Genomic DNA, 22,707 nt, shown 5'->3' on the forward strand with positions numbered 1-22,707 from the left:
CCTGCCTCTGCCTCCCGAGTGCTGGGATTAAAGGCGTGCGCCACCACCGCCCGGCCGCAGTAAGTATTCTTGGGCTGGGGATGAACTGGGAACTCGTGCATGCTAGGCAAGTGTTCGACCTCTGTGCCCCACCTCCCAGCCCTCATTTGTCTTTTATTGTTGCTGTTGTTCTAAGCTTACTTAGGCTTATCACAAGAAGGATCACGGGTAAAGACCAGCACTTGTCTTGACTATTTTCCTCAGGTGCAACTACTAGTTGAGGGCAGGCTAAGTGCAGACAAACTGCTGAATTACAGGACTGGGTTTAAGGAGAGGAAGTAAGTGGGTACAAACTGAAGGCAAATGGGTGAACCAATACTAGCCTCTCTGCCATCATCCCATCCTTACCTCCACCATGTTGATAAGGTGAAGGAAGAATTCCTGGGCATCCTGCTGCCGATTCGTGGAGAACTCGGGGTGGCCTTTGCCAATAAGGGCCTTGAACATTCGAGGGGCAATGCCATCTTGAACTTCCTAGGCAGAACCAAGACAGAGACTCAGTAGCCACCAACTGACCTAATTTGGACACCTCCCAGATCTTAGTTTCCCTATATAATTCTAAAATCTGAGAAGGATAAAAATCCTAAAATTACCTTTTGTTCTGATACCTGCTCCCCATCACCTGACTCCAGGGCTGGCTTGGAGTATTCTCCAGAGAGAAGGCCATGGCCCAGCTTGGCCCTGTAGGTACAGACAAGAAAACTAGTTAGTGTCAGTCAACTGATGATCCTTGCAGCTGTCTGCATCTTTTCCCCTTGCTCATGACCTTACTTGAACAACTCTTAAAAATGTGTGTGTGGTGTTGTGGGAATGGGGACACCTGAGGCTGCATAGGAACTCAGCTCAAGAGACAGCCCACAGCTCCACAGCTTCTAACTGTCCGGGTCTCTACTTAGGCCCACTCTCGGCGAGCATGGTGCAGAAAAGTAGAAAGCTGTGATGCTCTCAAAAGCCGTTGTACAAATGTCCTAGCTACATACACTTGGGTGCTGAAGTCTTGAGTAGGGTCTGATGGGGCATTCTGGAAGATCTTCTCCAATTTATCCACATACCTAGGAGGCAAAAAGAATAGCAGGACAAAGGACTAAATCATCTACAAATCCCAGGATCATGTTTTCCCTAGAGTTATAGTTAATTTCTCTGCAGCAACCTATCTATCCTCCCTTCTCAACTAAGGAGAGCATGCACTGTGCTCAAGGCATTTTTCCTGGCCTCTTTCCCAAGGCAAAGCCAAAGAAATGAGACTCCAGCCCAGGATCAGAATAAACAGAAGTCATATTCTTTTGTTCTTTTCTGCTCTATTACTGGGGAGTGTGTACAAGGGCAGTTTTGTAATATGTTCCCTTCATAGCACACCTGCCATAGTAGAACAGGGACTATTCTTTTTGTTTTTTAAAAAAGAGGTTTATTTGTTTGTTTAGTATGTACAGCGTTCTGCCTGTATGTATGTCTGCAGGCCAGAAGATAGCAGTGAATTTCATTACAGATGGTTGTGAGCCACCATGTAGTTGCTGGGAATTGAACGCAGGACCTCTGGAAGAGCAGGCAGTGCTCTTAACCTCTGAGCTACTTCTCCAGCCCAAACAGGGGCTATTCTAAGAACGAGAGCAGGCACACAGATATGAGAACAGCCCGAGGCCAGTGTGCAAAGACACTGGCAACCAGGAGAGGAGCGAAGATGTTAAGAGGTATTTGGTTTCAGTTAACTAATAATTCTCTCAACTTCACGGTCCTCCTTAATTAGAAAATGTGGAAAAACTAAGCCATACTCAGGTTGCGCAGGCACATAGCCACAGAACACAGTAAAGAGAAGCACTCACTTCCTCTGGAAGTCAGGGATGCTGAAGAGCACCTGGACCACAGAGTTGAGGTAGCAGCTGTTCCCCAGGTTCCGGATGCCCGTGTAACCAGGCCCAAAGAGAGGCTTGAGTGGCACCCCCGACTCCTGGATCAGCTCCCATTCACCAATCCGCTGGTTCATGTCTATCTCCAGCTCAGTCATTGTCTTGTCCGTCTGCAGGGAAAGGGGCTTCAGACTGGGCAAGAAACTCAGCCCTGAAGTGTCCCAGAGTCTAGGGCAAGACATAGCCCAGGATTTACAGAATTAGGAGTCTGGGCATGAAATATCAAGTAGTGTCTAAGATCCAGAATGGCAACCATCCTAGATCCATTAGTCACCAAGCCTTTGCTTGAATAAGGGAGTGCAATGACTGAGATTCCACTAGCCAAAATGTTCTTTCCCATTCTAAAGTCATTCCTACTCACCTTTACTTGAAGAACACTTCCTCAGAGAAATGTCCTGATGCCCTAGCTAGCCCAGGGCCTCTGCTACAAACTACGGTAGTGTCACATCATTGCCCATTGCTCAGACCACTCTCAAACCAGTAGTTTGCAATTATTCATTCATTCGTAAACATGACTGGGACCCGCCATGCTCCTAGGCCACGTCTATGAAACAAGGAGCACATCTACTTTACTCACCCGGGGCCCCGGATGTAACAAGTGTTTGGTAGTATTCACGGAATGACCAGGTGACTGTAGACTTCTCTTCAAGAGAAATCCATGCATTTTGGGGATGGGTAACCTCAGCTTCAGGCACACAAGGGCCACAGAGGCAGGAAAGAGAATCTGGCACTAACAGGAAGAGGGGGCACTCACCTTCTGCATCTTCAGCATGTCGATGCCAAAGTGGGCTAAGTGCTCTGCCAGGCTGGGGTCCAGAACCATGTCATCCTCGTCGTATGAATACACGTCTAGAGCAAAAGGCAGACACAATGTGGGCAGGGGCACAGGACAGGCAGTAAGGATCCCCCTCTCGGCTCACTTGAGCATTAGTGAGGAACAAGCCCACCTGGGATTGGTTGTCAGAGGGCAGAGGGTCAAATAGGATGAGGGTGGGATTGTGATTTCCTTTTTAAATGCATGTGTGTGTTCAGGTGCGTGTGCAGGGTTTCTTCTTTTTCTCTCTGATTCTGGAGCTAGGTCTTATGTAGCCCAGGCTGACCTCAAATTCATTATGTAGTTGAGGATGACCTTCACCTTCTGATCCTCCTGCCTCCACCTCCCAAGCACTGGGCTAACAGACATACTAGTGCACTACCATACCCAGTTTAATGCTGATTCCGATTCTGCCCTTGTACCACAAGTTACTACAGTTAAGACAGGCTTGGAAAGAGTTACTAAACAGATAATGATGGCTGTCTCTATGAAGGGGACTAGGATTGTGAAAGGTAGTAGTGAAATTTTAAATCTTTTCATTTTTGTATCAAGGGGATACATTTATGTATTATTCATGTCATATGAAATGAGTAAGTGGAACACATTAAGTGGGGAGGGGCAGGAGAGTACCAGCTCCATCGGGTGTGATGGTGCCCAGCTTAACAGCTAAGGGGTAGCCAGTCTCCCTGTAGTGCTCCACAGCATGGTTGTTGCCCCCACTGCCATCAAAGTAGCGTCGGCCACAGAGGATGGAGCCATCTGTCAGGTTGAGCCACAGGTTCTCTCTCATGTCACACTTGGAGCACTTCCAGCCACTAGCCCAGGGAGAAGAAAATTAGCTGAATTCTGGGTTGGGGGTCTACGGGGGTGGCAGTGAGAAGGGGCTCTGCAGGCCCCAGCCAGTCCAAGAGACCATTCTTCTCTCTTCTGGCTGTACCCTGCATTGTTCGTCTTCCCCACTTCTCCTTTCTGGTCTTGCTCCCTACCCTCTCTCTGACCAGCTCCAGCACAAGGGTGACTGGCCTCTTTACCCTTCATTTAGGGATTGTGCCCAGATATGGGAGGAGGCAGGCCTCACCAGGGAGGGATCCGAGCAGGGTTGTCCAACTGCTTGAGGTTGAAGGCATGCTTAGACACCTGGCGGACTTCCCCATCCCAAGCCTGTACCTCCTGCTTTCGGGAGGCAGAGTCAGCTGAGAGTAGGGCTTCCACTGCACTGGTCACCTAGAAGGAGCAGAGAGTCAGCAGGACCCAACCCCTACCCCACAGACCCTTCCTACCCTTGCTCTCCAGTTTTGTTAGTGCTGTCCAAGCCACACCACAGCAGCCCCTCCTGCCCTAGAGTCTCTGGGTAGGTAAGAGAATCATACCCGATCTCTGACAATGTCGGGAAGCCCCCCCAACCCATCCCGGGCGATCTCCAGGTAATCTGGCAAAATGACAATCTTCACGTCCTCGTCATATTCGTACTTGTCCTCGGTAAGGTCAAACCCACCTTCAACACCTGGGGAGGACAGGGAAGAGGAAGAAAGGAGGGCAACTACCATTTGTCATTGTCTCTTCTCCAATTTGTCTCCTCCAGAGCGCTAAAGTCAATGATCAGGTTTAGAGCTCTCCTAGCAGGTAGCTCACCAATTGCCAGCCGGGTGGGCTTCTTACGAGGTGGGTCCCCAGTGCCTGCACTAGTGTCCTCTTCTTTCTGCAACGAAAAGAGGGTCAGATGGCCGGGTGTGATGGCACATGACTTTGTTCTCTAGCATTCAGGAGGCAGAGGAAGGATCTCTATGAGTACCAGGCTAGCTAAGGCTACACAGTAAGATTCTGTCTCAAAAAGACAAAAACAAAGAAAAAAGGAGGGTCAGGAGCAGTCATGAGCCCAGGGACAGAACAAATGAGGAAGATGGAGGGAAAGGAATGGTTAACTGGACAATGGAATGAAGATTAAAAACAATTATGGCAAGTTTTAGTAACAGAAATGAAAGCAGGTGAAAGAAAAGCAAAGGACAGTGGGGGAGTCAGAGCCGTGCTGGCTAGTTCTGTGTCAGTCTCTCACATGCTAGAGCCATCAGAGAGGAGGAGGCTCAATTGAGGAAATGCCTCCGTAAGATGGGGCTGTAGGCAGCCTGTGGGCTGCACCCCCTCTGGTGATGGTGGGGGTCAAACAACCCTTTCACAGGAGTCACATATCAGATATTTCCATTACAACTCAGAACAGCAGCAAAGCCAGTGAGGAAGTGGCAATGAAAATAACTGTTTTAGGGTTGCCGCAACAGGAGGAGCTGCATTAAAGCGGCACAGCATTAGGAAAGTTGAGAATCACTGTTGTAGGCATTTTCTTAATTAATGACTGATATGGGAGGGTCCACCCATTGTGGGTGCCACCTCTGGGCTGGTAGTCCTGGGTTCTGTAAGAAAGCAGATTGAGCCAGCTGATAAGCAGCACCCCTCCATGGCCTCTGCATCAGGTCCTTCCGGGTTCCTCCCCTCTCCGAGTTCCTGTCCTGACTTCCTTCAATGGTGGACCATAGTGTGGAAGAATATGCCAAAAAAAAAAAAAAAAAATGTAATCCTTTCCTCCCCAATTTGCTTTTGGTCATAGTGTCTCATCATAGCAATAATAACCCTCACTAAAAGGAACAGACATACAAAACAGGCACCTGTGTAAAGTGTCTGGATGTTCCCAGCCCATACCCAGCCTACCAGTCGCCGGGTCCTCCGGAGATGCAGGTAGACGCGCTGGCCTGTCTTGTTGAAATGTCTCTCCACATAGTGTTTCCCAAAGCCCAGGAATGTGTTCATGCAGATGTAGAGGCCACCCTCAGACTCCTGCAGGGCAACACAAGTGGGAAAACACAAGCAGGGTGAAGCCTGGACATGTGGGGAAACTAAGGACCTAGAGTCAGAAACTATAGGTTTCCTAACACTGTGGCTCTTAGCAACTTATCCATCCTTCTGGGGCACGATGTATGGCTGAAGATCTCCCAGCATCCTCTAGGAGTTTGAAAACAGCCAACAAACACATGAGGCAGCTGAACAACACCCCTCAGTCACTGATCTTCTGGCTCGTTATTGAGTGGGCTTTGAAGCTCACCTCTTCTTTGGCTAAGGAGATCCAGAAAGTGAATGGGGCTGGCAGTGTCAGGGACTACATTCAGAAGAAAAAGAGGTCCTTCTTGGGAGAAAAAAAGGCTTACACTTTCAGACCAATCACCAACCAGACCTCCTAGGCCAGAGGGGCAGAGCACACAGCACCAAGCAATACACCTAACCCTGAGCTTGACAACAGCTAGACCTTTCCTTTGCCACACTCTACGAGAGGAAAACCCTGGCTCTAGAGGAAAATACCTGTTTGGGACTCACAGCTAAACACGAACCTAGATTATCAAGGTCATGAAGTCCATCGTTTTACAGCCACTAGTTACCCGTACCCCATCCCTCTCCTCAGTAAGATCTCCACTGAAGCCCCATCAACCTGCAACCTCAAAGCCTGCCCTTTTTATTACTTTTATTTGTTTATTTTTAACACACAGTCCCCTTGTGTAACCTACACTGGTATGGAACTGTGTAGCCTATGATGATGGAAACTTTTGTCCAGCTTCAGCCTCCCGGGGGCTGGCTGGGGTTACAGGTGTGTTACCACCACACCTGGCTGAGATATCTATTCCACCAACACTCTGGCAACACTGCTGATTTAGCTAGACTACAAAAAACTCAAGAACAGGGAAAACAAAGGCCATCATGCATCCCGAGGAGGGAAAGCTAAGCCAGTCTGCCAGTGCCTTTGTAAGCGTGGCTGCCTCTGTAACAGTGAGCAAGTGGGAGAGGAGACTGGAGAATAGAGAGTCTGGTCTCAGACCCAGGGCTTTGAGCAAAGGCGTCCTTTTCCTGGAATAAAATCTTCGTGGCCTTGAACACTTCCCACTGTGCTAGTGAAATTAGGTCGTTATCTAAGACAGTTAGTGGACCAGTGCACCGTACACTAGGACAGTGCAGTGTTCACGGGCAAAGCATTTCTCACCAAAGGTCAACTACACTCTCTTTCTTCCAGACAGAGAATCAGAAGATAAACTGCAGAATTTGTTACTAAATCAGGAAGGCTCTACTGAGATTTAGAATGGAAAAGGGGAAGGTGTTGGAAAATTACAAAACAAACAAACAAAAAAAACCCTCACCTTTTCTGGGTCATTTAAAGTAGCTACTAAGGAGGAGACAAGAAAAACTTTAAATTGCTGTAAGTGTAAAGACAGACCCACTGATGTCTACTTTCCCTCCTGGGAGGAAAGTGGGCACTCTCAAGTAACTAACTCTTCCGACGAAAATAAAAGGTGCTGCTTTCAGCCCGGATTGAAAACACTGGCGCTCTAAGCCAGCAGTCCTCCTTTATTTCTACCAAGGCCAACTTGAGAGGAGCATAGCATTATCTGGGGCTTAGATCAAAGCCCAGCAAAGCAAGCAGACCACAAATCACAGTACTGGTCCTGAAGTGGGCATTACAGCAGGCTACTATACTCAGAGCTGGGGATGCACTAATGGAGCCCTTCCACTCTGACTTGCAGTTTTCAGGCCATGAGCTGGTCTGGCTGAATGCTCTGGGCAGGGCCCAACAACCGCTTGAGGGGAGGGGCTGTGAGGGGGGCGGATCCCAAGCAAACTACAGCCCTTTCAGTCCGGGCCCGGGGGCTCGGCTTCAGCTGAGGATGACACAGGGAGGCGGAACTGCGGGAAGGGAGGTAGGTATGAGGTGGAGCCTGCAGAACGTGAAGCACGGTGTGGGTGGCGGCTTTGTCTAACTAGACAAGAGTGGGAGCAAGATGGTAAAAGGGCCTTAGCATCCTCCAGAGAAAGAAACCCTCTCCAGGAATACTTCAAAAGGGGTTGTCTCGGTAACCTGTGAAGGACGGAGGAAAAGGGAGGGGGACGCGGCCATAATTCACTTCCGAGAAGAAACGACTAGATCTTTCCATTGGGCGTTTTTCCTCCCCCCTACCAGTGACCCTCCTCCCCATCCAAATTAACCACGAGTGGAGGATGTTTAACTCAGTTTTTCGCCAAAACTGGACTTCTTCACAGCCCTCTTCCAGACTAGAAGATGAGGACCACACCTTCCCTACCTCAACACCTACCCAGAACAGTGGGGAGTCGCCCCTAGTCCTCCCACATGAAACTACAAAACCCGGGGAGCTATGCGCAACGTGCAAGACCACCTCCAGGCTTTTTCTGGGTGTCGCCTGGGGGATGTAGTCCGCCGATCAGGTTCCAATTCTATCGTAGAATGGTAACAAGAGACAGGGGCAACTACAATGCCCATAATGCTTCACGAGACCAAGAATAGGCCAACCGAGAGCTGTAGCTTCCGGGAATGGTAGTCACACTACAGCTTCAGATAATAAAAAGCAAAAGCAGAGAGTCGCGGGGAAAACTACAACTCCCAGGGTGCATCGCAAGGAGGCGGTAGCCCAAGGCTTGCAGGCCCGGCCGAATGACCATGGCGATGGAAGTCGTGGTAGCCGCGGGCATGGGGAATGGGCTTACCGGCGTGTCGAAGGAGAATGCGCACTCGTCTTTGTGGACCCGGTCTCCCGCCTTGGGGACACGAATCGTCGGTAACACTGACAGCAGCGCCTCCTCACTCAGCTCCGCCATGACACCGGCAGCAGCTCCTCCTCACACGGCAGCTCCCACTGTCCCAGGTCCCTCCCCACTCCTGCTCTCGCGTCCAATGAGCGCCACTCGCTAGGCGCATGCGCTAAAGGCAAGACGCGCGAGAACGGCAGTTGGCCTCAGCCTGCCGCCTGGTGCTCCGCCCTCCGCCCCACTCTTAGCAAACGCCAATGAAAACCTTTCCTGGCACAACTGATGGCCGAAAGGACCAATCGCGCTCTTCCAGGGCGGGCGCGCGTGTGGAGCCGCGGGGAGGGCGCGCTGTTGCGGGTACACTGATTCAAGGACTCGTCCAATCTTTAAGTGAAGAGCAGAAACTGTGGGCTGTTTAACCCCATGAATTACTGAAACTTGTCCAATCGGAAAACAATCGGGCACTTGTCTTCTGGGTATTTGAAAAGCAGTAGCCAATGAGGCAGACTTTGAGAGATGTGAGTGATAACTTCGTCAACCAATAAGGATTGCTGTCTCGTTTTAGGCAAACCATCCTAACAGCCTCCAGTCAGTTTTGCGCGTACGGCAGAATAACTCGCTCGCCCTATTTTGTTTAATAAAATCGAAAAGCTGAGAAGCACCCAGGGTCTCACGCCTACTGCTGACGGGCGGATACGGAACAAAAGTCCCCCTGGGCTCACCGAGGCACAAGCTAGTCATCACCCCATTGGCCAGCTCTCGTGATAGACATCTTCCAGACCAATGGCCTTCCGGTCTGGAGGGCGCGTTTCCCACAACTGGCCTATGAGATTCTGCTTCGGCCCAGCCAATAGGGTCAGGGCAGGGGGCGTGGCGGGAAGTTTGAAACGCCTGGCTTTGGGAGTTGTTTTTCGAGCTGATAGTGTTCTCCCCGAGGTCGAGCTGGGGCCCTGTAAGCTATGCTAATTAGTGGCTAAATCGAGGCTCCAGCAGATCTGAATGCGCCGTTAGACAGCTCCGCTCATTGGCCTCTCAGAGGTTTCTGGGCCAGCGACCCTGAGGTTCCTCTGCTGGAAACTGGGACGATCGGGTGAGTCTGGGGTCAGAGGTCCGCCACGGTGGCTGTAAACTGAGTCGCTCCTGACGGGCGTCCCTTCCTCTGTCTGCACAGCCGGGCGTCCCCACTGCTCGTGGAGATGGGCTCTACTCAGAGCATCTCAGGCACTCCAGCGCGGCCTCTGCCACACAACAAACATCTGGCTCGGGTAGCAGACCCTCGTTCACCTAGCGCCGGCATCCAGCGCACTCCTATTCAGGTACGCTGGGCTGGGGTGGAGAATGAAGAGAAGCTGTCTGGATTCGTGGGCCTCTCTCTAGCCTGTTTCTGTGCGTGTCCTCATCACCCTGCCACTGGAACCTTACTTTCTTCACCTACCCTTTTGTTATTTATTTTTTGAGGTTCTGATATAATCTCATCATTTCTGTCTTCCCTTTTCTCCCTCCAAAACCTTCCTTGCTGTCCTTCAAATTTATGGTCTCTTTTTCATTTACTGACTTTCTGGGGTTTGTTATTTGTTTGTTTTTGAGACAGGGTCTCACTGTGAAGCCCTGACTGGCCTGGAACTCATCATGTACACCAGGCTGGTCTCGAACTCAGAGACTGACCTGCCTCTGCCTTCCAATCCCTGGAATGAAAGGCTTGTACCACTACTGTGCCTGGCAACTTTCTTTTTTTTTTTTTTAATCTGCATCTGACAGGCTGCATATCCATGGGCATTAGCAGTTCTGGCTGGGAATATGGGGAGGAGATAAAGTTCCAGGCCCAGGCTTGTTCTACCTTATGGTATTGACAGGTGGAGAGCTCCCCGCAGCCAAGTCTGCCAACAGAGCAGCCGAGCAGTCCTAAGCAAGCTCAGGACCCAGACCCCCGCTCTCCTACTCTTGGCATTGCACGGACACCCATGAAGATCGGTGCTGCAGGTAAGTGACAGACCGGGGGGGGGGGGGGGGGAATACTGGTGAAACTTGACACCTATCTAGGGTGCCGTCGAGACCATTTTTGTTTTACTGGTTTTTGTTATTTGCTTCTTTTTGTAGCTCTGGGGTTTGAGCCAAAGGTCTTGAGCATGCCAGGAGCCCCAGCCTCCTGCTGGACCCCTCACTTAATTTTTTTTTTTTTTTCGAGACAGGGTTTCTTTGTAGCTTTGGAGCCTGTCCTTGAACTAGCTCTATAGACCAGGCTGGTCTCGAACTCACAGAGATCCACCTGCCTCTGCCACCCGAGTGCTGGGATTAAAGGCGTGCGCCACCATCACCCGGCTCACTTAATTTTTTTTAAACATTTACGTGTATGGACAGACACCTGACAGTTCATGTGTGAAGGTCAAAGGGCAACTTTAGGGGATCCGGTTCAGGTCAGGCTTGGTAACAAGCTCCTTTATCCACTAAGCTGGCCCTGTTTCCTTTCTTCCTTTCTTTAACCCTTGAGGCAGGGTTTCCCTGTGAAACAGCCCTGGTTGTTCTGGAACATGCTTTGTAGACCAGACTGGCCTTGAACTCACACTTATAAAGTGTGCCTCTGCCTCTGCCTCCCAAGTGCTGGGATCAAAGGCCTGTGCCACAACTGCCTGACTGTTTTTTTGTTTTTGTTTTTGTTTTTTTTGTTTTGTTTTTTCGAGACAGGGTTTCTCTGTGGCTTTGGAGCCTGTCCTGGAACTAGCTCTGTAGACCAGGCTGGTCTCAAACTCACAGAGATCCACCTGCCTCTGCCTCCCGAGTGCTGGGATTAAAGGCGTGCGCCACCACCGCCCGGATGCCTGACTGTTTTTTAAGACAAGGTCTTACACTGTAGCCCAGGCTGCTCTGGAAGTGAGGCAGTCCTACTTTAGCATGTGAGTGCTAGAATCGCAGGCCCAGCTGTCCTAGCCCAGTTGGGTTCGAACCCCAGCCCTCCTTTTGTGTTCACACTTTACCACCAAGTGCCACCCCAGCTCCGTCTCAATCTCCATAGCTTGTTTTTTCCCGCCTTGACTTATTCTTTCCACTCCCTCCCCCATCTGAGCAGGGGTCTTCATTCTCCTCTCTGTTTTCCTCCTTGGTTTTCTTTCTTCCCTCTAGACCCTCAGAGTCCCCTGGTGAGAGAACTGAGTGAAGTGTTTGAGACCGAAGCTTCCAACTCCATCTCCCCTGCAGAGCTAGCTCTGCCCCAGCAAACACCTTTATCTTCTGAACTGGACCTGCCTTTGGAGACTCAGTTATCCCTAGAGGACCAGTTGCTGCCTTGGAGCCAGCCTGAACTCCCTTCCAAACAGGTGTTTACCAAGGAGGAAGCTAAACAATCCACAGAAACCATAATTGCCAGCCAGAACTCAGACAAGCCCTCAAGAGATCCTGAGACTCCCCAGTCTTCAGGTACAAAATTGAAGAGCAGGATGGAGGGGAAAGAAGCTAGAATCACATCCTGGGATAGTGTAGGAAGAATAACTAAGCCCAATTCTGAGTCCTTACTTGGACTAAACCTTTCTTCTAGGTTCTAAGCGCAGTAGACGGAAAGCAAACAGCAAGGTGCTAGGGAGATCTCCTCTCACCATCCTGCAGGATGACAACTCCCCTGGGACCTTGACATTGCGACAGGTAAAGGAAGAGGGAGAAAACTGTCACCGTGCGCATCCAGCATTGTAGTCGGAGCCCTCGCCCCACTCTCCCCTCTCCCTCATGTGCCCTGGCCCTTGGCTCACATGCTGCCTTTTGCAGGGTAAACGACCTTCTCCTCTAAGTGAGAATGGTAGGGACCTAAAGGAAGGAGTCATTCTTGGAACTGGAAGATTCCTGAAAACCGGAGGAGCATGGGAGCAAAACCAGGACCATGACAAGGAAAATCAACACTTTGCTTTAATGGAGAGCTAAGTCCACGCTGGGTTCACCCAGAGTCTGGCAATAGTCTCTTCCCCAAGAGCACTGAGCAAAGTCAGGCTCCTCCCAGGCTACCACCTCTGGTACTTGGATGTTGTTTTGTTTTGTGTGTTTCTTTTCATATTAAAGGAGATGGTTTTAAATGATTCTTTTTTTTTTAATTTATTTATTTATTATGTGTACAACATTCTGCTTCCCACACACCAGAAGAGGGCGCCAGATCTCATTACAGATGGTTATGAGCCATCATGTGGTTGCTGGGAATTGAACTCAGGACCTCTGGAAGAGCAGTCAGTGCTCTTAACCCCTGAGCCATCTCTCCAGCCCCCTTAAATGATTCTTTAGGAAGTTAGACAAAGCTACATTGGGTCTTCTGTGTGTGTAGAATGGTAGCCTGGGGTCTATGAGCCCTGGATATCTCTCTACTGCCACTTCTAAGCCTCTTTTCTATGCCTTAAGTTTTGATGTTCTCCAAGGCTCTGCCCTTGGCCCCTCTTTCCTCTTCCCCTTTTGTTGGGGCTTAGCTATTACTTACTTGCTTCTGGTAATTTTCAGGTCCCTCTCTTACCCTGACTTTTATTCAGCTGCCACATAAGCACTCAGCGTTAGTTCCCTTAAAATAAAGTTTATGATCTTCTTTCCCTAAGGCTATTCCCCATCCTTGTGGATTGGGAAGACCCTCACCCACCTATCTGCCTGAACATTAGTCTTGGCCTTGGTCATCATACTGAATTCTTCTGTTCAGAATGACATATCTGTGAGTATGATCACTAGATCTTGGTGACTCCATGTTTCTGATCTCTTGTGTCTTTTCTGTGTGTGTGTGTGTGTGTGTGTGTTTTGCTGGAATTGACCCAGAGTTTTGCTCATGTTAGACAAATGCTCTGTTAGTGAACTTCACACTCAGCCCCAGGCCTGTTATCCTTGCATTTCTTGCCACCAGCTTCATGTCTCTAGAGGGCCAGTCTCTTTCTATTTTACCACCCTAAACTGTTAGAAGAGCAATTTTCCTGACAAGCTTAGAGATCATGGTAATACTCCACTTGAAACTCCTTAGTGGCCTCCAAGGCCCTTTATCATCCAGCTCCTATGCAGGCATGCACACATGATTGTAGTCTGCAGCAAGCTGTCGTGTGCCTCCCAGCCACTCAGCCTCCCTAAGAAACCTCAGCTTCTGCCTTGATCCTTCTTCCTGCCCACAGTCTACCTAGTACTTAACCTTTATCCTAGCACCTGTAATATCTTGTTGTCCGTTAACAGGACCTAGGTCTTCTTGTAGCACAAAGGGGTGGAAGCTAGCAACACAGGATGCCACGTTTTATTAGGTGATAATAAAGGGGGAAAGGTAGAAAAGGAGAAAGTCTGAAGGGGCCAGGAGACTAGTAGTGATATCCACAATCATGAGCTGAGCACCCTGACCATTCCTGGTCTGGACAAAGGCTATGGGTAGCTCAAGAGGACCCTAGAGGCTGAGAGGGTCTGTTCCTGTTTATTAAGGAAGAAGCTGTGAGGGCTCTGGATAGGGGAGGCCATGGCGGAAATGGGGCAGTTCTTTGCCCTTGTGTCCCTGATGCTTCCAAAGGCACACTCCCATAATAATCCCTACTGCTCTCAAAAGAAAGTTTACTGGGAATGGCCCCTGGGCTATAGAAGACTGACCCTAAAGAGATGAATATAGGAGGAAGCAGCTGAGAATCTTCATGGCTTCCCGCCTCTCTTCTTCTAGCCTCCTTAGTTCCAGATTTTGAGGAAGCTGTCCCAGGAACCAGTGGCCACAGCCATACCATCAGCTGTGACCCCCAGGCAGCTGACTCTGTTGTCGTGGCCAGAGAGTACGCCTGAGGAAGAGAGGAAAAGTCAGTCTACTTTCCCAGGTGTGTGAGGGCCGGTGATGTGCAGAAGCTCAGCCCGGGGAGGCTAGCCTCTGCCTTGATGGGGACTAAGGAACCGAAGGAGGATTAGCCCCAGGAGAGGGGTTTCTCGTCAGGCCAGTTCCTCTGTCCAGAGCCCGAGTCTCTGGTAGGGCAAGGGTAAATTGGTTAGTAATGTCAGTAAGCTGTGAGGAAGGGCAGGGTTACTTTGATAGATCCAAGGACGGGGTTCTTTGTTTCTGGGTTTAAAAAAAAAAAAAAAGAAAAGGCAACTTGGAAAGTAATCAACTGAATAGGATTTGGAGTCTGATTCAGGAGTATGTATTATTTTCTTTCAGCTCTTGGTCTCTCCTGATAGAAGCCAGGCTGTCTTTCCACTCTAGACAGCCAATCCTAGGCTCAGCCCAGGAGCTTTGGTTTACTGTTATTCACACCTCCCTGAGGCTGTCGCTTAAACTTCAGGTACACAAAGGTCTGGACATTTAAGATACACTGGTTTGGGGTGACCAGAAGGAGCAGGCACGGCACGAGGCAGAAGGGCAACAATTGGGAAACAGCAGGAAGAGGGTCCCCTTAAAGAAACTGGGAGGAAAGGCGGGAGGGCTGGAATGTCTGGGGCAGACCCTTACCTACACGCTCGCACTTCAGAGAGTCCCAGACATTGCAGTTGAAGTCATCATATCCAGCAAAGAGCAGGCGACCACTGAGCGAGAAGGCTACCGATGTGATGCCGCAGATGATGCTCTCGTGGGAATAGGCAGTCAGTTCTTGGTCTGCCCTCAGGTCAAACAGACGGCAGGAAGCGTCGTCTGAGCCAGTGCAGATGGCCTCTCCATTGGGAAAGAACTGAGAATACAGATAAGCAGTGGTCAGCACGCAGACCTGGCGCAGCCTCGCCTTTTTTCCTGGTTCCTGGTTCCCATGGGGCATGGAAGCCACTTCGCTGGTCTCTCTGCCTGTCTCTTTCTTGGTAGGGTGATCACTGCTGTGTTCTTGTGGCTCCCTCTGCTGTGACTGCAGCAGTGCAGGCAGGCAAGAGCACCAGGGTTTCCCAGGGTCACATGACTGAAAGACCAGACTTCTGTGATTATCCTGTAGACTAGTCCAGGGTGTGCGGGAACAGCACGAGGTCCAGGCAAGTAACCTGAACGTCATCCTGAAGAATAACAAGTGTACTTGCAGGGAAGTTTTAGAAAACTGGTGATGTAATATCATAGACCCCAGAAAAGTAGAAAAATGGTTCCAATCTAGAGACAGAAGACATGGCAAGGATGTACATGTTTCTAGATTGGATTCTGTGTAGAAAAACCTTGTAGTAAGGACATTTATGAGATAATCTACATGTTTCTGGATTGGATTCTGTGTAGAAAAACTTTGTAGTAAGGGCATTTATGAGATAATGATTACATTTGAGTATGAGCTGCAATATTCTGTAAATATTGAATTTCCTGGTTCTTACAAATTATGCTGGGGCTGGAGAGATGGCTCAGGAGTTAAGACCAGTGGTTACTCTTGCAAAAGATCCAAGTTCAGTTCCCAGCACCCATATGGTGGCTCACAACCATCTGTGACTCCAGTTCCAGAGGACCACAGGTGTCAGGCATGTACTTGGTGTACAGGCATACATGCAGACAAAACACTCATACACATAAAACTTATACTGTAGCTGGAAATGGCCACTTAATACCTGTACTCCTAGCACTTGGGAGGCTGAGGCAGGAGAATTGCCTCAAGTTTAAAGCTAGCCTTCCAGGTTGAGAAAGTGGGCTCCGGTAAAGCATGGTCCACTCTGAGATTGTCTCAGAAGATGAAAGGCAGGACTGGAGATACAGCTCTAGGCGTAACCTGGGTTCATCTCTATCGTGACAAAAATAAAATGTATAAGCTGGGCGGTGGTGGCACAGGCAGGCAGGTCTCTGCAAGTTCCAGGGCAGCCTGGTCTACAGAGTGAGTTTCAGGATAGCCAGAGCTACACAGAGAGACACTGTCTCAAAAACCAAAACAAAAAAGTATGAAGATAAAGTAATAGGGTTAATGACTGGGGGTGTCCAGATGGCTCCGTGGGGAAAAGGACTTGCTATACAAGCTTGATGACCCGAGGTTGATCCCCAGAAGGAGAGAACAGAGTCCTAAAATTTGTTTTCTGACTAGTCACACACTCAATAATTTTTTTTTTTGTTTTTGTTTTTTTGTTTCTCGAGACAGGGTTTCCCTGTGGCTTTGGAGCCTGTCCTGGAACTAGCTCTGTAGACCAGGCTGGTCTCGAACTCACAGCCTGGTCTATATAGCAAATTCCAGCCAGAGCTATATAGTGAGACCTTGTCTTCGGGGATTTTTTTTTTTTTAATTTATGATTTAGGGCTGGAAAGATGGCTTAACAGCTAAGAGCACTTGCTCTTGCAGAGGACCCAAGTTCAGATGGGTGCCAGCACCCACCTGCATGACAGCTCATAACTGTGATTCCAACAGCTCCAGGGGATCCAACACCCACCTCTGCCCTCCAAGAAGTATTTGAGAGGCACAGAGCCATGATATGAGTCATCTATTCTCAAGGGACCCAGGAATGAGGACCTAGGGTGTAGCTTGCTGGTAGGGCACTTGTTGACAGAGAGCAGGGGAGGAGCTAAGTGCGCACGCCTGAGGGTGTGTGCTGGAATGTCTAGAGACAACTGAAAAGCATGGCAGAGTGGTAACAGTGAATGGGGTGAAACAGACTTGGGATTTCTTGTCATTGCTTTTCAAACTATCCTATAAAGGTAAGATTATTTCTAGAAATAATAAGGAAAGGACTTAGAGGTGGTGTGGAAGTGGGTCAGAGATGTATCCTGGGGTTTAAGGTAGCTAGTTCCTCAAGGGCACACACGAAGGGACACTCACACAGATAGCATTGATGTCGGACTCATGACCAGTGAAAGTCTGGCGGCAGGTCCCTTCCCTCACATCCCAGAGCTTTGCGCTGGCATCACAAGCACCCGAAATGAAGAGTTTGTAGTCTGGAGACACGGCCAGGCTCATGCAGTCTCCAGTGTGTCCCACAAACACCGTCTTCTGCTGCCCCGTCTCAATGTCCCACAAGGCACTGTCAGAAGAAAAGGAGCCCATCACACAGAAATGTCACAGTTGCTCAGCACAGAATGACCTTCCAGTCCTCAGCACCCATGGCATTCAACCCTTACCACGTGGTGTCCCCAGAGCTGGTCACAATGTTGTTGTCATCCAGGAAACGGCAACAGGAGAGATAACCTGAAGGTGATTAGAAGGACAGGGCTCTGGCTCAGGGTCACAACTGGACCAGGGGCCTGGATTTCCGTGACTCCTACACAGGAAAAGAGGTCTTCTCACCTGTGTGAGCAGAGAGTTCCCGGCTGACCTTAACATTGCCCTCACGGGATTTGAGGCTGTAGATGGAACACATGTTGTCTAGACCCCCACAGGCCACAAAGTTCCCTGATGGTGCATAGGCACAGGTCATGACCCAGGAGGAACGCAGTGGAATGGCATGCACCTGCAGAGAGGGTAGATTTGGGGCGGGTGGGACCTGAGCTTCAGGGAACAGCACAGAGATTAGGCATGCAACCCTAGGAAGGATGGAGGGTCCTTCCTTGAAGGTGGTCAGTAGGAAGGCTGGTACCTTGTTAGTGGTGTAAGTGTCCCACACGATCAGCTTCCCATCCTGCGAGGCACTTACCAGCAGCCTGGAGAAAGGGCACCTGTGTCATCCACACCTCTTCTCCCTGCCCATCCCCCTCCATTTTAGACACCTCTGGATCCTCACTTAGAGTCAGTGGCCCAGTGCATGGCATAGATCTTGGCCAGGTGTCCCCTTAATGTCCTCCGTGTCCGCATCTGGACTCGTCCCGCCACTTCTAGGCCAGACACAAGCTGCAGAGAAAGGGGTATTGGGTTTCACATGTCTGCCACAGCCCCTGCTCTGTTCTACCTCCTTCTGGGGACCAGAAACTGCTCAAGAGGTCCCTGGCCTAGAGCGCCCGGGCCTCCTGTGGTAGACAGGTGCTGGGATAGCTTTTGGCAAGTTGCTAAATGGTAGAGGTAAGTGTTTAGTACAGTGTCTCCAGACTGAAGAAGAGGAATTGCTAGTAGGAAGATATTCCCACCTAGATCAACCTCAAGTTGCTGGTATGAGGTCACTGAACATTATCTTGAGACACACAGGGGATACCAGACTGGCAGGTGCCTGTCTTCACACATCAGTGGCACCCAGCCAGCACTCATGAGTTCTGAGGCATTGCCATCATCCGGAACTGCCCTTCCAACCACAACCAGCCTCCCATCTGCTGAGCCGCCAGGGTCCACAGAGGTGGTCTATCATAGTTTGTCAACTTTGGCAAATCACACCTTCCCCTGAGCCTATAATCTTACAGAGTTGCCATGGGAATCGTACAGAATTATGTATTTAAGCATCTAACACTGCTTTTCTCATGATGTTTACTCTTACGAACATATTTAATACAATCGGTTCTATGTTCTTTCCTCCCCCTCGGTACCTGGGGATTGAACCTAGGGCCTCAGGTATGCTAGCTTAGAAGTCTACCGCTGACATACATCCCAGACCCTTTTTACTTCTTTCTTTTTTAATACACTATTTCTATTAACTATTTGATAATTTCATCCATGCATGCAATGAATTTTGATCATATTCGCCCCGACTTCTAGCTTCTCCCAGATCCACCCTTCACCTCCTACCCCCACCCAACTTCATGTCTTCTTCTTAAAATTTTTGTCCTAGCTGAACTTTTTGCTTTTTATTTTGAGACAGGCTGGCTTTAAAAGCATTCTGCAGCCCAGGCAAGTCTTGAATTTTCAGTCCTGCCGCAGCCTTCCATGTGGCTGGATTCCAAGCCTGTGCCACCTAGCATGGCTTGATACTTACTGTCAGTTCTAAGAAACAGTATTATTTTGTATGTCACTAAGAAAGAAACACTAGGCTAACAAGGTATTATGTATTGTCAAATGCATCTCAATTTTAGAGAAATCTGTGAAGAAGCAAACATCTTAGAATTGTTAATGCAGTCTTAGACAACTGTCAGTTCGAGTCTTTGAGAAATCCTGCATGCTCCCTCCGTCCTTACTGCTTAAGGATGAAGGGGACAAGACCAGTGTCTGTGTCTTCAGCATCCAATATAATGCCTGACCTAGAGCAGATCTTAATAGATGTTTGTTAAATTAATTCATGACTGTCTTTCCTCACTCCAAGGACAGGATGTGCTAAAAGCTCAGGCAACAGTATGTCACTGGTCATGAAGCACTTCCCTCCTCTCCCTCCCCTTCCCTCCCCTCATGTCCTGCCTCAGAAGGGTGGAAGTCTCACCTCAGCTAGGGTGGTGTCCGCACAGGCTTTCCTGGCATCCTGCAGGGAAAGCGGGCATCAGGGAGGCTGTGGCAGGGTAGGGGGCATGCACATGCACCTCACACATGGGTGGGCATGGGGCTTTGCAGTTGGGCGGTGGTCCCAAATGTGAGCTTCAAATTTAAAGTCTCTGAATCCTTGTAGATCAGAGGTCTCTAAAGTGTCACCCAAGAGTGACCCAGTCCCCCAGTCCCTCCCAGGCCACACTCCCACATGTCCTGAGCTCTGTTTGCCAGGGTCCCCAGGACGAGGGCTCTGGGGTTACAGCAATCTGCTTCTTGAGCTGCTCCGCTTCCTGCCTCAGCTGCTCCATCTCCCCCATGGTGCACAGATCGAGGGGCGGTTCTGGCTCCTGCCAGGAACATGAAATAGGTGTTGGGGAGTCCCCACAGGACCGTGTTTCTGTCCTTTACTCCCACTCCACCCCTGAGAAGTGATGGGGGGCTTCCCCTCCTCCTGGGTTAGGTCTGTACATCAGTCCCAGACCTGCCTGAGCCCTCCCTGTGGGCCCCCAACCCCAGAGGGCAGAGCTGGCCAGCTCCCTCTTACTTGGGCTGTGGCTGGACTTCTCCCAGGTTTCCGCTTCCCAGGCGCCTCCTGAGTCTCTCAGCTGCGAAGCCTGCCTGTCACCTGCCCCCCTCTGCTGCCAGGGGAGCTGGCCTGGCCTGGCCCCGACTGGGAGGGGGAAACAGACAGGGAAGGGTAAGGCCAACGACAACCACGTCAGGCAAATGAAATGAGCGGGCAGGGGTGGGGGAGAGGCCAGGGAGGGAGGCGGGTGGCTTCCAGAGACGCGGGCCAACCTGGAGGGGTGGGGAGGAGGTCTGTGAGCCAGAGAAGAGCACCCCTCCATCCAACCACAAGAAGGGGGGAATAAAGGGGTGCCTCCATGGTTAGCGTGCCGGCAGAGATAAGAGCATCAGGCCCACGGATCAGAGAAAAGCTGTGAGGATTACTGGTTTGGGGAGAGAACAGAACAAGAGCAGCCACAGCTCCAGTGGCCCCCAGTGGCCCCCAGTGGCCCCCAGGCCCTAGCCCTAACTTGTGGTCATGATCTTGGCAGTGCAGGCCTGTTGAGCAAGCAGGCCAGGAGCCAGGAGGGAAAGGTGATAGGTGACCCTGTTGTCAACACCCCAAACCATGTCCCCTCATGCGGACAGTGGGGGAGAGGGTCCAGGCAGAAGCTGAGATTAGAAGGGGCTGATCCGGATAATCCTTTTCTCCACAAGCCCCAGCCAGCTGCCCCTGGGCCTGATCCTAGCCGGGGGAGCTGACAGGAGATTCAGGGGGACTCTGGGCCGATGTGCCCCTGCCTTCCGGGCAAAGAAAGGACTATAAAGAGAAGGGAACCCTGTATCCTGCTCCTAGGATGGGGGTCTGTCTTCATGCTTGCCCACGTTACTCCTGGGGTCTTGCTGGACAGTAAAGGTAGAAGCTAAGGAATAAGGCTACCCTTTCACCCTTACTCAGGGAGAGTTAACAGGGCTTAACCTTGGAGCCCAAGGAGCAGCTGTGGTGGTGGTGGTGATGGGGCACGTGGGTCTATTTGCATGAGGCAGCAGGTGGCTGAGATTTCCCTGACAAATCTCAGGCCCTCCTGGCTCCGCCTCTGGGAGGCCCAAAGACACCACCTGTCTCCTCCCAGACCAGCCCTGACCACCCCCACCTCCAGCAACTAGAGAAGCTGGGATACGCCAGACCAGGCCCTGGCTGGGGAATTTTCATGTTCTTTATTGCACAGGTTGGGAGAGGATGGGATAGTCTCCTCTGTGTCTTCTGTATTAGAAGCAGTTAGCCTTCAATCCTTGCCATGCCTTTCAGGGAGGCATAATGATCTTTGTTTGTCCCCAGATGGGGCCAGACCTGGCTTCCAGGCCTGGTGGGCTCTAGGCTAAGTCTGTGTAGTAAGTTTGTGAGTCCAGGGTTTGGTGGTCCTCATAGGTCCCCAGGATGATCGACTGAAGAGACAGGGCCTGCTGCGCTGTCCCTGATGTCACACAGGGCCTGCTGCGCTGTCCCTGACATCATACTGGGCCTTCTCATCGGTTTGCTCACAAGCTGAAGTTGGCTCAGCAGTCAGAGTTCCTCTCGGACCCTGAGTAGCTTCCCAGCTTTGTCTTGGAGCCGCTGAAGCTTATGACTTGGGGGTTCTGGGGAAGGGTCTCTGCTGAGAATTTCTTCCTCTTCCTCCTCTTCCTCTTCCTCTTCCTCCTCCCGCAGCAGCTCTTGGGCTTCTGTCCACTCCTGGGGGTGGGGGGGAATTAAAACTATGGTTCAGTCCTTTGTGGCCACCTTCCCTGGGTCATCTCAGCCACCCAACGGCTTCACTGTGAGCCCCACTCCTGCACAGACTCCCATAGTGACCTTCCACCCACCCGCCCCTTCACATCTTCCTACCCCAAACCTCCTTACCTGTTCCCTGTGCTCAGGCGCCCACGTGTGCCACAGTGCTAGGGCACAGCGCCGTCCCCGCGTCACAGCCCACACACCATGGGGATTCTCACCACCAGAGCTGAAGGCCACGAGGCGCCCACATCGAGGGCGAACCTGAGCCTGCCGGGGGGCGGGGAGGGGGGGACACAGCCTCAGACTTCGTGCCTGTTACTCCTCACACCCTCATTCAGGGACTGGCTCTGACTCAGGAAGGCAAAATGCAGGACTGGGGCTGGAGGAGACAGAAGCCAAAGGGGGCAGGTGCCTCCTGGGGGTTCTCTGTCCTGGATCCCGACCTCTCCTGCCTAAGCCCGTGAGCCTGGAGTGAAGCAATCCGAGGGCCCCCGGAGCAGCCCCAGATCGGACGGAGGGTGATGAGGATCTTAGATGCATTTCCTCCTGGAAAATCCTAGACTGTACATGAGTACAGAGAAGGCGATTGTTCCTCTGTGTTTATGCCTCTAGGGTGAAGAGTATGGCAAAATGCCTCTGGGAAGCCAGGCTGGCCTAACCCCCTAACGATCAGGTTACAGGCGTATATACTACCATGCCTGCTCATCTTCTTCCCACTTCTAGGCCCAGGTATAGAAGTCTCCATGATCAAGGACTAGGAGAATGGCAACACCTAGCATTCATTAATTGTTTTTTTTTTAAAGATTTATTTATTTATTACATATACAGTGTTCTGCTTGCATGTATACTTGCAGGCCAGAAGAGGGCACCAGATCTCATTACAGATGGTTGTGAGCCACCATGTGGTTGCTGGGAATTGAACTCAGGACCTTTGGAAGA

At 50.6% G+C, this 22,707-nt stretch overlaps 4 protein-coding genes across 7 annotated transcripts in view; 1 reads left to right on the top strand and 3 right to left on the bottom strand.

Annotated features, from left to right (window-relative positions):
- Usp5 (ubiquitin specific peptidase 5) overlaps window positions 1-8,465 on the bottom strand; it is a 14,915-nt gene extending 6,450 nt beyond the window's left edge. For both annotated transcript variants that reach the window (XM_005365203.1, XM_005365202.1), the window contains exons 1-11: window positions 8,290-8,465; window positions 5,458-5,583; window positions 4,390-4,456; window positions 4,128-4,261; window positions 3,836-3,981; window positions 3,388-3,572; window positions 2,698-2,792; window positions 1,860-2,053; window positions 1,020-1,091; window positions 633-720; window positions 388-513 (exon numbers count right to left, since the gene is read on the bottom strand). In XM_005365203.1, coding sequence (XP_005365260.1) covers window positions 388-513; window positions 633-720; window positions 1,020-1,091; window positions 1,860-2,053; window positions 2,698-2,792; window positions 3,388-3,572; window positions 3,836-3,981; window positions 4,128-4,261; window positions 4,390-4,456; window positions 5,458-5,583; window positions 8,290-8,400 — 1,344 coding nt within the window. In that variant the 5' untranslated portion in view covers window positions 8,401-8,465. The remainder of the gene's footprint in view (window positions 1-387; window positions 514-632; window positions 721-1,019; window positions 1,092-1,859; window positions 2,054-2,697; window positions 2,793-3,387; window positions 3,573-3,835; window positions 3,982-4,127; window positions 4,262-4,389; window positions 4,457-5,457; window positions 5,584-8,289) is intronic.
- A 183-nt stretch (window positions 8,466-8,648) lies between these two features.
- Window positions 8,649-12,387, top strand: Cdca3 (cell division cycle associated 3). 2 transcript variants are annotated; one of them, XM_013352918.2, is made up of 6 exons: window positions 8,649-8,849; window positions 9,503-9,647; window positions 10,185-10,311; window positions 11,449-11,742; window positions 11,861-11,964; window positions 12,085-12,387. In XM_013352918.2, exons 2-6 carry the CDS (start codon window positions 9,528-9,530, stop codon window positions 12,235-12,237), a joined length of 798 nt encoding a protein of 265 aa, XP_013208372.1. In that variant the 5' UTR covers window positions 8,649-8,849; window positions 9,503-9,527; the 3' UTR covers window positions 12,238-12,387. The 2 variants fall into 2 exon arrangements, with proteins under 2 accessions (XP_013208372.1, XP_005365261.1); XM_005365204.3 differs by lacking the exon at window positions 8,649-8,849 and adding an exon at window positions 9,140-9,421.
- A 1,330-nt stretch (window positions 12,388-13,717) lies between these two features.
- Gnb3 (G protein subunit beta 3) lies at window positions 13,718-21,122 on the bottom strand. Its single transcript, XM_005365205.2, has 10 exons — window positions 20,032-21,122; window positions 19,748-19,834; window positions 19,444-19,482; window positions 17,890-17,996; window positions 17,746-17,809; window positions 17,457-17,619; window positions 17,291-17,357; window positions 16,992-17,193; window positions 14,744-14,960; window positions 13,718-14,081 (listed from the first exon to the last, which is right to left on the bottom strand). Exons 2-10 carry the CDS (start codon window positions 19,802-19,804, stop codon window positions 13,975-13,977), a joined length of 1,023 nt encoding a protein of 340 aa, XP_005365262.1. The 5' UTR covers window positions 19,805-19,834; window positions 20,032-21,122; the 3' UTR covers window positions 13,718-13,974.
- Window positions 21,123-21,193: 71 nt separating this feature from the next.
- The window catches only part of P3h3 (prolyl 3-hydroxylase 3), a 17,138-nt gene continuing 15,624 nt past the window's right edge, over window positions 21,194-22,707 (bottom strand). The window contains exons 14-16 of one of the 2 annotated variants that reach the window (XR_001229358.2): window positions 21,895-22,035; window positions 21,487-21,726; window positions 21,195-21,455 (exon numbers count right to left, since the gene is read on the bottom strand). Coding sequence is in view for 1 of the 2 variants with exons in the window: in XM_005365207.3 (XP_005365264.1) it covers window positions 21,559-21,726; window positions 21,895-22,035 (309 nt within the window). In the remaining variant the exon portion in view is untranslated. Of the gene's footprint in view, window positions 21,727-21,894; window positions 22,036-22,707 lie in introns of both variants that reach the window. The other variant, XM_005365207.3, reaches the window with a different exon arrangement.

This window comes from Microtus ochrogaster, unplaced genomic scaffold (genome assembly GCF_000317375.1).
Source record: "Microtus ochrogaster isolate Prairie Vole_2 unplaced genomic scaffold, MicOch1.0 UNK1, whole genome shotgun sequence".
Classification (NCBI taxonomy): domain Eukaryota; kingdom Metazoa; phylum Chordata; class Mammalia; order Rodentia; family Cricetidae; genus Microtus; species Microtus ochrogaster.